At 54.3% G+C, this 14496-nt stretch overlaps 2 protein-coding genes across 2 annotated transcripts in view; one reads left to right on the plus strand and one right to left on the minus strand.

The window, feature by feature from the left end:
* The window catches only part of LOC141974981 (syntaxin-binding protein 2-like), a 72031-nt gene extending 68100 nt beyond the window's left edge, over positions 1–3931 (minus strand). Inside the window, exon 1 of the mRNA XM_074935070.1 lies at positions 3737–3931. Coding sequence (XP_074791171.1) covers positions 3737–3754 — 18 coding nt within the window. The 5' untranslated portion in view covers positions 3755–3931. The remainder of the gene's footprint in view (positions 1–3736) is intronic.
* Positions 3932–10288: 6357 nt separating this feature from the next.
* Positions 10289–14496, plus strand: part of VDR (vitamin D receptor) — a 122411-nt gene continuing 118203 nt past the window's right edge. The window contains exon 1 of the mRNA XM_074934765.1: positions 10289–10324. The gene's annotated coding sequence lies outside the window, so the exon portion shown is untranslated. The remainder of the gene's footprint in view (positions 10325–14496) is intronic.

A 14496-nucleotide genomic window follows, 5' to 3' on the forward strand; every position in this document is an offset into this window, starting at 1 on the left:
TTAGGAAAGAACTTCACAGCACAGATTAGAAGGTAGTGCTTGGACAGGAAATTGACCTCTGCGGTACGGAGATAGCTATTATACTGTATTTGTATATACCGTATTTGCAGATGTAGCCTCCCCTCCCCCGCCCCCCAATAACTCTGGAGTCCCATTGGCCAGGAACTGTGGCCAATGGAAGCTGCGGGGGTGGTGCCTGCAGGCAGGGGCAGTGTGTGGAGCCCCCTGGCCTCCACCCCCCAGGGGCCACAGGGAGGTGCCACGAGTGGCGTAGGGCCAGGGCAAGTAGGGAGCCTGACTTAGCCCCGCCACCCGGGAGCCACCCGAGGTAAGCACTGCCTGGCCAGAGCCCACACCCCAACCCCCTGCCCCAGCCCTAAGCTCCCTCCCAGAGCCAGCACTCCAACCCCCCTCCTGCACCCCAACTCCCTGTCCCAGTCCTAAGTCCCCTCCTGCACCCAAACTCCCTCCTAGAGCCCACACCTCTCTTGCACCCCAACCTCCAGCCCCAGGCTCAGCCCGGAGCCCCCTCCCACACTCCAAATCCTTCAGCCCCAGCCCAGAGCCCATCCCCCTCCTGCAACCAAACCCCCTCCACCAGCCCGCTGAATGTGAGTGAAGGTGGGGGAGAGCTAGCGACAGAGGGAAGGAGGATGGAGTGAGTGGGATGGGGCCTCCGAGAAAGGGCGGCGTCAGGGGTATTTGGGTTTGTGTGATTAGACAGTTGGCAACCCTACCTACACGCCATTGTAATAATCTTTCTACAGAATATGCCATGTGAGGTATCATTTGAAAACTCATAACTCACTGGTCAATAATATCATGATGAAATGTGTGTAGCAATGTTAAATGTTAAAGCTCTGAATGGGGTGCTGGAACAATTATTATAGTGGGGGGGTGAGAGCCATTAAAACAAACTGTGAATCCTGTATATGGTGGAAACTACTTCAACCCAGGGGGTGTGGCAGCACCCCAAGCATCCCTAGTTCCAGCATCTAGCAATGTTACTGGAAACATGCGGTAAGGGACTCTAGTTTGTTGCACCCCAAGCATCCCTAGTTCCAGCATCTAGGGGTCTAAATTCCCCCTGAATAGCGTTGGTAGCACATGTTCAAACCCACGTAGCCCCGGTCAGGCAGGACTGGTCAAGCAGGTCTTAAACACAGGAATGTGTGTTCACCTCAATTTTCATATAAGTTGTAAACAGGATCCTCTGACAGTGAGGGGGGGGAAGACAGGAAAAAAGACAAATCTGCATTTCAGACCACAGAGGTGAGAAGAAACAGCATGCACCGTGTCACCTTCTTTACTGTCTGAATGAACTTGAACTGGGGTTAGCCCTCAGGAAAATGCATTTCAAAGGATGACTGAACTATAAATGTGAGGGGCAAAAACACTCCAAGTTATCTTTCCCTGTCCATCTCTCTTCTTTTCACCTAAGAGGATGAAAGAAACAGCCATTGGACTTTGGGGGCCAATCCTGCCTGAGAGTTTGGTCAGCAATGTTACTGGAAACATGCGGTAAGGGACTCTAGTTTGTTAAGTTTGTAGTTAAATACACTTGTTTCATCCTTCACTCAAACTAATCCAGTGTTATGAACAGAGTGGTAACTCTATTTATGGTAGCAAACTGTTGCATGTTGATCCCTTTAGAGTGGCAAATAGACCTAATATATCTGGACTGTCAAAGAGAGGGCTGGACAGTGCAGAACACCCGTTTTGGGGGGAAAATCCGGGACTGGAAGTGTGTTGGGGTCACCCTGCAAATAGTAACCAAGGCTGCTGGAAGCCAGAGCGTGGCTGGTGTTTGCTGACGGGCTGCTGGGGTCAGAGTTGCTGGACCAAGGCTGTGGCTATATACAGACACTCAGGCGTGACCTGCACGCTGTTTGGCTGTGTGTGAGGAGATCATGTTCAGAGCTAGAGCAGCAAAGCATTGTGAGGCACACCAAGTTGCAAGGCAAGTAGTGACACAGCCCCTCACTGGTCTGGATTGCACCCTGGAATGTCATATAGGGAACCTGGCTGCATTTGGAGGGAGAGCCAGGCCAAACTGAAGAAGCAGCCCAACTGGGCAGGAGTAGGCTGGCTTACAAAGCCAGGAAGTTTGCAGCAGAAAGAAGCTGCAGGGAGAGAGGCTGCAGTCAGTCTCTGGGAAAGGACAGGAGAGAAGAAAAGGGAGAGAGACTGGAGAGGGAGCTTGCCCCACATTCACTCCACAGAGGCAGCTCCTCCCACGAAGCTGGGCCCAGCTTCCAGCTCTGGGTGTTGTGACCTGGAGCACCGAGTTGCACACCAATCAGGTTTGGAAGTTTATTATAAATCAAATTAAACCAAAGGTAAATGGAATAATGTCATATCTAGTATACAAGGGAGGCAACAGCCAAGCTAGGTAGGTTAAACCTTACAGAGACAGTCCTGGTAAATGGGAGATCACAGTTTAAGCATTCCGTGTGTCTGTCCCATGGGCTCAGCCATTATCCCAACCTCTCAGTTCCTGAAATCATAATGGTCAGTGAGACTATTCCAGTCCCCTCTTCTGAGGGTCTGTCACTTACACTCTCAGTTCCTCTAAAGTCTAGATTGCGAACGCTATCCCCTGGTGCCTGCTAATCTATCATAGATTATGCAATGGATTTTGAAGCCAACACACTCAAGGCTTCCCACCAGTCCCCAGAACTGAGAGGAGCTGCCGCAGGTTCAGCAGGCTGAGTGGGACCCAGCTGCTGGCCATGCTCCCAGCCATGGAAGATGCACATGAAATCAGGGCATTGCTGTGCTAAGTGCTGTAAGAACAGACAGTAAAACACAGTCCCTGCTCCAGAGAGCTGATCGTTGAAATAGACTCAGGGAGGAGAACCAGAGAGGGGATAGGATTCACCAGAGGTCACACAGAAAGTCAATAGCAGATCAGGAATCACAACCAGGTCTCTCGGGGGCTCATACAGTGGCCTAGCCACTAGACCACACTGCCTCTAAACACAGGGGTGGTCAAACTATGGCCCGAGGGCCACATCCGACCCTTCAGACATTTTAATCCAGCCCTCGAGCTCCCACCAGGGAGCGGGGTCTGGGGCTTGTCCTGCTCCAGCTGGGGAGCTGGGTCGGAAGCTTGCCCCACTCTGTGCGTGCCATGGCTCCGCGCGGCTCCTGGGAGCAGCAGCATGTCCCTCCCCTCCAGCTCCTACACATGGGGCAGCCAGGGGGTTCTACACACCGCCCCTGCCCCAAGTGCCACCCCTGCAGCTCCCATTGGCCGGGTACCATGGCCAATGGGAGCTGCAGGGGCAGTGCCTGTGGACAGGGCAGCGCGCAGAGCTGCCTGGCTGTGTCTCCACGTAGGAGCTGGTGGGGAGGAACATGCTGCTCTTTCCGGGAGCTGCTTGAGGTAAGCGTTGCCCAGAGCCTGCCCCCACACCCCAACTCTCTGCCCCAGCCCTGATCCCCCTCCTGCCCTCCAAACCCCTCGGTCCCAGCCCAAAGCACCCTCCTATACCCCCAACCCCTCATCCCCAACCCCATCCCAGAGCCACCTCCCACATCCTGAACTCATTTCTGGCCCCACCGCAGAGCCCATTCCCCCAACCACAGCCCTCAACCCCTCCCACACCCCAACCCCCAATTTCATGAGCATTCATGGCTCACCATACAATTTCCATACCCAGATGAGGCCCTTGGGCCAAAAAGTTTGCCCACCCCTGCTCTAACAGAGTGTAGCTTTGCTGCATCCACTTACCTGACTACGTATTGACATGCTATCTGGAACAGTCTTCTCCTCAGACACCTCCTGTGTGTTATTTTTCTACTCATATAGTCAGAACGGGTCCATTCTTGCAACAAGTGCAGTATCTTTAAACAAGCTGTGACCCATCAAAGCCTCAAGGTTACTCGAGCCCTCGGCTCCGGCAAGGGGACCTGGCTCCCTGAGCCAATTAAAAACCTCTGCTCTGACTGACGGCAGTTGCTCTAGCAGGACCCATAATAGGTGAGCATAGATTGCATGCTGCCAAGCTGCTGTAGCCTGGAGAATAGGCTGGGAACAGAACACAGCCCACAAAAAGAAAAGCCATTGCTGCCAGAGTAGAAACAACACCCCAAAGTTTTCCCCTGATTTGGAGGGCAGTTAATTATAATTATTTATTATAGCAGGGTAGCCAGACAGGGGAGCTTTGGCCTGAGGCAAAGCCCCTTTAAGAATGGGCTGGGGGTAGAGGGATGATCAGACCCAGCTGGGAATGGGTCTGACTGCCCAATGGACACCTGATGCCAATAAAAAGCTGAAAGCACCACCGAGGTGGGCTGAGTTATAAGAAGCAGGTGAACTATTGGTCCATAGGAAAAGTAGGGAAGAGCTGGCTAGGAACAGAGTGGGGGCTGGTAATGCGGCCCCTGGATCAGAGGACAACTAGCAGCTGGATGCTGGGGTTTGCTAAAGGTTGTTGGTGCAACTAGTAAATGGTGCCCTGCAGAAAGGGGAGCCCAAGCCAGACCCTTGGTTTGGTGTTTAAATCTTCCAGGGTGGGAGAGACCGAGCAGTAGCCAGCATTTAGTTATTACTGTTGCAGTACTATCTAGAGCAGTGGTAGTCAATTTATTTGTCTGTCTAAATTTCTTGGTCAAGGTATAGTTGAGGTCTAGACTCCAGAGAAAATTAATAATGATAAAAAAAGCAAATAAAAAGAGTTTTGGGGTCCGTTCAGAAGTGCCTGGTGATCTGGATTTGTCCTATGGTCTGGCTATTAGCTCCCCCTGATCTAGGGCAGGGTGGAGGGCAGCACTTTCTTGACCCTGTTGTGTTAGCTGCTGTATAAACTTGTGGGTAAATGACAATCTCTGCTTGCAAAAAATTGATCATTTAGAATAGTGGTTCTCCACCGTTGCCATTGTAGGACCTGTCTCCCGCATGGCTGGGCCTCCCATTTAGAAATATGGGAACAGCAGGATGGTTGTGATGCCCTGATCCCTTTTTGTGATCCTCCAGGGGTTGCAGCCACTGGGCTCAGAACCCCTGATCTAAAAGGCAAGAGGTCTCAGTTGTGTGAGACAAACAAGTGAGGAGGGCAAAGTCCTGCTAATAATAGTACATAGATGCAAGGTAGTAGCAGTGACCCTGGTTACTGCAGCTGACCAGCTGCTTAGCAGGTATTAGATGGTGATCCTATCCCACCATCCAAAAAGCAGCTTTAAATGTGGTGTAGACAGGCTTGCTGAAACAGCGCTTCTCCCATTAGAATGGGATGCATGTTGGGGGCTCTGCTGAGAGGCTGAGGGAAGTTTGTGAAGTAGGTGCTGATTCTTTCATGCACCCTGGGCCTAGTTTTCTGTTGCCCTGCATGGTGCAAAATGCACTGAGAATGGCAGTATTGCACCTTTGTGCAAAATGGGTTAACAGGTCTGGAGTCTGGGTATGTTTGGAGGCGGGAGTGCAAAACAGCAATATGTTTGGCAGTGATTTCTGAGCTGCCTGGGAGGTATGGAACTTTTTTTATTGTTTCCTTTTTCAATCCCATTCTTGGGCACGAGTGCCAGCAGCTGCCATGCTGAGCCATGCCAGGTAGCCAGCAGGGGAGAAGAAAAACACTGCAATTAAGAGTAGGGACACTGAATTTGTATAAGTAGGAACATTGCCAGCAGATCAAGGGACATGATCTTTCCCCTCTATTTGGCATTGGTGAGGCCTCATCTGGAGTACTGTGTCCAGTTTTGGGCCCCACACTACAAGAATGATGTGGAAAAATTGGAAAGAGTCCACCGAAGGGCAACAAAAATGATTAGGGGGCTGGACCCCATGATTTATGAGGAGAGGCTGAGGGAAATGGGATTATTTAGTCTGCAGAAGAGAAGAATGAGGGGGGATTTGATAGCAGCCTTCAACTACCTGAAAGGGGGTTTCCAAAGAGGATGGATCTAGACTATTCTCAATGGTACCAGATAACAGAACAAGGAGTAATGGTCTCAAGTTGCAGTGGGGGAGGTTTAGGTTGGATATTAGGAAACACTGTTTCACTAGGAGGGTGGTGAAGCACTGGAATGGGTTACCTAGGGAGGTGATGGAATCTCCTTCCTTAGAGATTTTTAAGGTCAGGCTTGACAAAGCCCTGGCTGGGATGATTTAGTTGGGGTTGGCCCTGCTTTGAGCAGGGGGTGGGACTAGATGACCTCCTGAGGTCCCTTCCAACCTCGATATTCTTGGATTCTATTGACGGAGGCAGGGCAGCCCTGGTCTAGAACTTACTTGCAAAAATATTCACTATTCTCACCTGCTCGGAGAGGTACCTGAGACAGACCCTCTTACCAAGGGCTAATTCGGTTTACATTGAGGCGGTTTGCAAAACCACTCCGCATTCCCAAACTGACTCAACTGCTCACGTTAAAAAGTTCATTTATTTGAAACCACTTACCTGAAAGCTTCATTTACTTAACGGCCTTCCCCAAGTCATCCGCTATAGCTGTGCGAAGCCTTGGGAGAGAAGGAGCTCTGTGTGCTCATACAATGTACAGTCGTGGCGCACATGTGGCTGATGGCTGTGAATGGAGCAGAGAAAGCACAGGTCCCTCCTGGGCGAAAGGAGTAACTCTGCAGACTGTCAGGCTCCTCTGTTTGATACGGGACAGCTAGACTAGCGCAAGGGTGTCAAACATACAGAGGCTGGAACTGGCCTGCAGGTTGTATCCATGTTGGGCAGCATATTGGCTCTTTTTTTTTTTTTTTTTTTTCCCCCTAGCCCTCCTGGCTTCAGAGATACTTGGCTCCCATTGGGAAGGTTCACTGCGGTGGCCATCCCTGCCTGAGTCTGCAGAGAGCCTCGGGGATCAGTCAACTCCCCCACTTTCCTGCTAATTTGATTGGGGCAGCAAATCTACATCTCAGTGATGACACTTTATGAACTGCTTCATGGCTGATTATTTTGGCAGCTGGAAGGGGGTGAGAGAGAAGCACATGGGGGGGGGGGGGGGCGGGGACACTGGATGGTGACTGTGGAACTGGCAAAGGGAAGGGGGGACAAAACATGGGGGGCAGCAAGACAGGGCTGGTAGAGGTTGGGAGGAGGGCTGGGGGTGGCAGGGTAGGCCTGGTGGAGGGTAGGTGAGCTTGGGGGTGAGAGAGCTGGTGGAGGGAAGAGGGGCTGCAGGGGTTGCAGGGCAGGGCTGGTGGAAGGATTGGGGGGGCTGCAGGGCAGAGCTGGCGGAGGGAAGGGGGTTGAGGGGCTGCAGGGCTGGCAGAGGGAAGGGGGGCTGGAGAGTGGCAGGGCAGGGAAGGGGGGCTGGAGAGTGGCGGGGCTGAGGGGCTGCAAGGCTGGCAAAGGGGAGGGGGATTGCAGGGCTTGTGGAGGGAAGGGGGCTGGAGGTGTGGCTGGCCTGGCACAGGGAAGGGGGGCTGGCAGAGGTAAGGGGGTTGGGGGTGGCGGGGCTGGCAGAGGTAAGGGGGCTGGGGGTGGCGGTGGCAGGGCTGGGGGGTGGCAAAGGGAAGGGGGCTGGGGGTGGCAGGGCTGGCACAGGGGATGGGGGCTAGGGGCTGGCACAGGGAAGGGGGGTGGGGGTGGCAGGGCTGGCACAGGGAAGGGGGGTGGCAGAAGGAAGGGGGGTGGCAGGGCTGGCAGAGGGGATGGGGCGGCGGGGCTGGCAGAGGGAAGGGGGCTGGGGGCTGGCACAGGGAAGGGGGGTAGCAGAGGGAAGGGGGCTGGGGATGGCACAGGGAAGGGAGGTGGCAGAGGGAAGGGGGCTGGGGGTGGCAGGGCTGGCACAGGGGCTGAGACTGGCACAGGGAAGGGGGGTAGCAGAGGGAAGGGGGCTGGGGATGGCACAGGGAAGGGAGGTGGCAGAGGGAAGGGGGTTGGGGGTGGCAGGGCTGGCAGAGGGAAGGGGGATGAGGGGCTGCAGGGCTGGCAAAGGGGAGGGGGATTGCAGGGCTGGTGGAGGGAAGGGGGCTGGAGGTGTGGCTGGGCTGGCACAGGGAACGGGGGCTGGCAGAGGTAAGGGGGTGGGGGTGGCAGGGCTGGCAGAGGTAAGGGGGGTGGAGGGTGGCAGGGCTGGGGATGGCAGAGGGAAGGGGGGGTGGCAAAGGGAAGGGGGCTGGGGGTGGCAGGGGGGGTGGCAGGGCTGGCAAAGGGAAGGGGGCTGGGGGTGGCAGGGGGGGTGGCAGGGCTGGCACAGGGAAGGGGGCTGGGGGTGGCAGAGGGAAGGGGAGTGGCACAGGGGATGGGGGCAGCAGGGCTGGGGGTGGAAGGGCTGGCACAGGAGATGGGGCGGTAGAGGGAAGGGGGCTGGGGGTGGCGGGGCTGGCACAGGGAAGGGGGTGGCAGAGGGAAGGGGGCTGAAGGGGGCTGGGGGTGGCAGGACTGGCACAGGGGAAGGGGGATGGGGGTGGCAGAGGGAAGGGGGCTCGGGGTGGCGGGGCTGGCAGAGGAAAGGGGGGCTGGCAGAAGAAAGGGGGGCTGGAGGCTGGCAGAGGGAAGGGGGCTGGGGGTGGCGGGGCTGGGGCTGGCAGAGGGAAGGGGGGCTGGCAGAGGGAAGGGGGCTGGGGCTGGCACAGGGAAGGGGGGTGGCAGAGGGAAGGGGGCTGGGGGTGGCAGGGCTGGCAGAGGGAAGGGGGCTGGGGGCTGGCACAGGGAAGGGGGTGGCAGAGGGAAGGGGCTGGGGGTGGCAGGGATGGCAGAGGGAAGGGGGCTGGGGGTGGCAGAGGGAAGGGGAGTGGCACAGGGGATGGGGGCGGCAGGGCTGGGGGTGGCACGGCTGGCACAGGAGATGGGGCGGAAGAGGGAAGGGGGCTGGGGATGGCAGGGCTGGCAGAGGGAAGGGGGCTGGGGGCTGGTGGCAGAGGGAAGGGGGCTGGTGGCAGAGGGAAGGGGGTTGGGGCTGGCACAGGGAAGGGGGGTGGCAGAGGGAAGGGGGCTGGGGGTGGCAGAGGGAAGGGGAGTGGCACAGGGGATGGGGGCGGCAGGGCTGGGGGTGGCAGGGCTGGCAGAGGGAAGGGACCTGGGGGCTGGCAGAGGGAAGGGGCCTGGGGGCTGGAAGGGGGGCTGGGGGTGGCAGAGGGAAGGGGGCTGGGGGTGGCAGGGCTGGCACAGGGAAGGGGGGCGGCAGAGGGAAGGGGCCTGGGGGCTGGCAGGGGGCTGGCAGAGGGAAGGGGGGCTGGGGGCTGGCAGAGGGAAGGGGGACTGGGGGTGGCAGAGGGAAGGGGCCTGGGGGCTGGCAGAGGGAAGGGGGCTGGCAGAGGGAAGGGGGGCTGGGGGCTGGAAGGGGGACTGGGGGTGGCAGAGGGAAGGGGCCTGGGGGCTGGCTGGGGGCTGGCAGAGGGAAGGGGCCTGGGGGTGGCAGGGCTGGCACAGGGAAGGGGGGTGGCAGAGGGAAGGGGGCTGGGGGTGGCAGGGGGCTGGCAGAGGGAGGGGGGCTGGCAGAGGGAAGGGGGCTGGGGGTGGCAGGGCTGGCACAGGGAAGGGGGGCGGCAGAGGGAAGGGGCCTGGGGGCTGGCAGGGGGCTGGCAGAGGGAAGGGGGGCTGGGGGTGGCAGAGGGAAGGGGGGCTGGGGGTGGCAGGGCTGGCACAGGGAAGGGGGGCGGCAGAGGGAAGGGGCCTGGGGGCTGGCAGGGGGCTGGCAGAGGGAAGGGGGGCTGGGGCTGGCAGAGGGAAGGGGGCTGGGGGTGGCAGGGCTGGCACAGGGAAGGGGGGCGGCAGAGGGAAGGGGCCTGGGGGCTGGCAGGGGGCTGGCAGAGGGAAGGGGGGCTAGGGGCTGGCAGAGGGAAGGGGGGCTGGGGGTGGCAGGGCTGGCACAGGGAAGGGGGGCTGGGGCTGGCAGAGGGAAGGGGGCTGGGGGTGGCAGGGCTGGCACAGGGAAGGGGGGCGGCAGAGGGAAGGGGGCTGGGGGTGGCAGGGCTGGCACAGGGAAGGGGGGCTGGGGGCTGGCAGAGGGAAGGGGGGCTGGGGGTGGCAGGGCTGGCAGAGGGAAGGGGGGCTGGGGCTGGCAGAGGGAAGGGGGCTGGGGGTGGCAGGGCTGGCACAGGGAAGGGGGGCTGGCAGAGGGAAGGGGGCTGGGGGTGGCAGAGGGAAGGGGGCTGGCAGGGCTGGCACAGGGAAGGGGGGTGGCCCGGCTGGGAGTTTGAGGCGCTGGGGGCAGGGACAGAGGCAGGAGAGACGGAAGGGCACCGGCAAGTTCAGCCGGCGGAGCGGGAAGCTGGGGGCGGGGCTTGAGCGGCGGGGGCGGGGCCGTTCCCGGCTCCGGTGTAGTGGGGTGGGGGTGGGGGCGGGGGAGCCGGTAGCTTCCAGTCAAAAGGCGGGCGCGGGGTGGGTGCGGGGAGCAGCTGGCGCTGGGGCACCGGGACGCGCAGGTATTGAGCCGGGCGTAGAGTTGCCCCTGGGGCGGCGGGCTCTGAGGGGCTCCCGGGGGGCGGGCTGGCGGGCTCTGAGGGGCCCCCGGGGGGGCTGGCTCGAGGGGGGGGGCTGCCTGGCTCTGAGGTGCCCCTCCACCACGGGGTTGGGCTCCCCTTCTCTCCCTTTGTGGGGGGGTGGGTCAGTTTCTCCCTCGTGCAGCGGGGTAGGCAGCTTTCTGCCCCCTTGCCCAGGGGCTGTGTGAGCGAGTGGGGTGGGGGGACTGAGTTCCCTGACACCTGGGGGGCCTGGTTTTAACCCCTGCCAGGAGTGGGTGAGGCCTCAGAGTGGGCAGGGTCGAGGTTGAGTCTTCCTCCCCCTTCCCTCTTAGAGGTTTTTATAGCATGGCGGAGGCGGGGGCGGGGGGGCCCTCTGGAAAATACTCTGTAAGAATTTAACCCCTGCCTACACCCTTCACGCACTTGTAGGTTCTCTTAACCTCGCCCCCTCACAGGTTGTCACTTAACCAAGCTCCACTCACTTATTAATCTTTCCTCCCTACTGGATTCCTCCAGCCCCCTAATCTCTTCCATGGCTAATCACTTGAGCTCCTGTTGCTTTGTCAATTTCTTTCTGGTAACCTGGTGCCCAGAACTGATTGCCATATTCCTGGTGTGGTTGTATAGAAGGCCTCATGCACCTCCTTGTGCCTAAAATTGCATTAAGCTTGTTTCCTTTATTTTATTTTGCAGCCGCCTAGCAATGCAAGCTGATGGCTAATTTGCTGTCTATGCTTGTAAAGAAAGGCTTTCAACATTACTGATTCCTTGACTGCTTGTTTCCGTGAGGGATCTGATTTAGATTTTCCCTTCTCCGCCCCCTCCGCACACTCCAATACACTAGCTGTGTTTTTCTAAGTTGAATCTCTTTAAAACTTTTTGCCCATGTATCTAATCTCTCTAGAGACACACACACACACACCCTGTGTTTCTCCATCCCCAGCGATGTCTGCAACTCCTTCCCATTTAATAATCTAAGAATGTCAGTTCAGTTTAATAAGACTTTATTGGGATTACAAGTTATACAAGTGTGGTCAAAGTGTTAAGAAAACCCAGATCCCTCAGGTATCTGTAAGGGGTGGGCATAGCCCACCCAGGATAGTTACATGCTGTGTTTGGGGTTTCATTGCTATGTGGATGTCATTAATATTTGCTTACTTAACTCTTCTAGATAATTAATGAGCATATTAAGACATGTCCTAACACTGGTTTCTCAGTATCTCCCAGTGTGCTACTTGCCATAACCATTTTGTGTATGGGTTTCCAACCAGCTTGCAATCCACAGGAGTTGCTCTATCTGAGCCAATTTGAATTAACTTCCCAATTGAGATTTTGTGAGGCGCAGTATCGAATGCCTGACTAAAATCCAGATTGAATCCCTGCGTTCTCTTTCTCTAGTTCTGATAAACTCTAGATTTGTAGTGACTTGTTCCAATATATTCCTAATGATAAAAGTTTGCCTTATTGGCATATAATTGCCAGGATTTTTCCTCTTTTGCGAGGGATAAACTCCCCTGTTCATAACCGTATGCCCCTCCCTGAGTTGTCTGGGACGTGGGTAAAAGATTAAGGCATCTTTGGACTCCATTGTGACATGATGGAGTAATTAGAGGGAGAAATTTCTTTTTGGGGAAGGGGGAATGGGTAGGCTGGGTTGGGAGGAGAAGTCTCTGCTTGGGGCAAAGGTGAAGTGTGAAAGGATGATTGCCATCTTCTCCTCTACTGTGGTTTTCTCTCCTTTTGGGGCTATACCTTGCTGATGTAGTAACAGCAAAGTCCTGGTGTCTGATTGTCTTCTGATATTAAAGTAAGGTTCCATAGAAGCCAATTTTCATGAAAAGCCCTCCTAGGGCTTGCTCTGTGCCATGGCTTGCTCTCCTCCCACACTAGATGAGGTCAGTGACTCATCTTCCTTTATGGGCTCAGTTTAAAAAGCTGTAGCGTGTTCAGGAGCATGTGCGTTTCCTTCTGAAGGGGAACTTTGTTCAGAGTTCAGCTTTAGTATGGAGTCTACAAAATCCAGTGTAGCTGTTGCCACTCACACATACTCTTCTCTTGCATCTGCAGTACTGATCCAGCTCACGCCTACTGTAGGCTCTGGGAGAATGGGATAAAGGCCTTGATAAATACTTTTTAAATATTCTTTAGTGACTGTACTGTTTTATCAGTCATATGCCAGACACAGAATAATTATGTAAAGTTTAGTCATTTATTGCTCACTTTTTAAAGCCTCTTTTCCCCACCACAATACTGGCAGTTCACACACTGAATCTGAGTTGAAGTTCTTGCTGTGAGTCTAAAGTGCTTGAAGAAAAGGAGTACTTGTGGCACCTTAAGAGACTAACAAATTTATTTGAGCATAAGCTTTCATGACGTACAGCTTACTTCATCGGATGCATGCAGTGGAAAATACAGTGGGGAGATTTTATATACACAGAGAACATGAAACAATGGGTGTTACCATACACACTGCAACGAAAGTGATCAGGTAAGGTGAGCTATTACCAGCAGGAGAGAGAGGGAAAAAAAACAAACAAAAAAAAACCCCCCAAAAAAACAGTCTGTATGGTAACATCCACTGTTTCATGTTCTCTGTGTATAAAATCTCCCCACTGTATTTTCTATTCCATGCATCTGATGAAGTGAGCTGTAGCTCATGAAAGCTTATGCTCAAATAAATGTGTTAGTCTCTAAGGTGCCACACGTCCTCCTTTTCTTTTCTTTCTGTGGATACAGACTAACACAGCTGCTTCTCTGAAACCTGTTAAAGTGCTCATGTTGTGAGGCAGATTTTCTGTCATTTAGATAGAATGCACAAAATTCCTAAGTTTTTCTGAAATCTGTCAGCAAACTTGAAATGCAGGAAAGTTCAAGCTAATCTTGTTATGAGACAGTTAAGATTGCTCTAGCAAAAGTTTTAGGAGCACTACAACTTTGATAGGTTTGTATTTAGAGTACAGTTTGATCATGTTACTCAGATCAGAATGATTTTAACCAAATGCTCTAGACACTTGAGCTGTGTGTTCTAATCATGGCTAGGGAGGATAAATGGTACTGAATACTGTGTCTGTAAAAGTTTACTTAAAATGTATTATGAGCAGTTAGTTTCACACAGATTTCTGTGTGAAACTTTCTCAGTCCTTTTTAAAGGAGCTTTATAAAACACGAATGAAAACCTATTCTCCTATCCTTTAGCAAATAACTCAAGTATTTGCTTGTCTTTCCCACACCCCCTAAAAAGCTATCTGTCCTCAGATGACAAATATTCTGCAAGGATGCATTTTGTCTGGCTATCTTATAGACAAGGATCTATAGTAGACCGTAAATTCTATGCTTTCATCACTTTCAATTTAAGTTGTCTCACCACCATATGGAATCAGCAACTGCTTCCAGTGGCTTCACCAACAAAAGCTAATGCAAACTCTCACCCTGGTGCTCTGAGGAAGCCACTGCGCCCACCCCCCCACCCCCTGCGAATTTCTAGAACAAATTCTGTCTTGGTCCTAATCTCCAAAAGCTTTCCTATGTTGGGACTTGGCAATTTTGGGACCCCACTTCATTGCCCACAACTCACCCAAGTGATTGTGCTAGATAGGGATTATGCAGTTGGAGAACCCCAAGAAAAGACTGCTTGGAGGCTGACTGAGACCAGTCTTGCTTGTGATCACATCAAGATGTGGAACCATGCAACAGAAGTCCCGATCTACTCTTTCAAAAACAAAATTAAAAACAAACAAATCCTTGAATCATGAGGAGAATTGCTTTCTGTACTGTCTGCTTTTTACTGATTTTTGTGCCTAGATACTAAGGTACTTAAGACAGGTGGCTATATAACATAAGCCTATGCAAATTGCAAATATAACTCTGGTTTCAGAGTAACAGCCGTGTTAGTCTGTATTCGTAAAAAGAAAAAAGAAAAGGAGTACTTGTGGCACCTTAGAGACTAACCAGTTTATTTGAGCATGAGCTTTCGTGAGCTACAGCTCACTTCATCGGATGCATCCGATGAAGTGAGCTGTAGCTCACGAAAGCTCATGCTCAAATAAACTGGTTAGTCTCTAAGGTGCCACAAGTACTCCTTTTCTTTTTTCTTTTTACAAATATAACTCTGCTACTTGTGGTGAGGTGGCTAT

The sequence above is a fragment of the Natator depressus genome, chromosome 20 (genome assembly GCF_965152275.1).
Source record: "Natator depressus isolate rNatDep1 chromosome 20, rNatDep2.hap1, whole genome shotgun sequence".
In the NCBI taxonomy this organism is placed as follows: Eukaryota; Metazoa; Chordata; order Testudines; family Cheloniidae; genus Natator; species Natator depressus.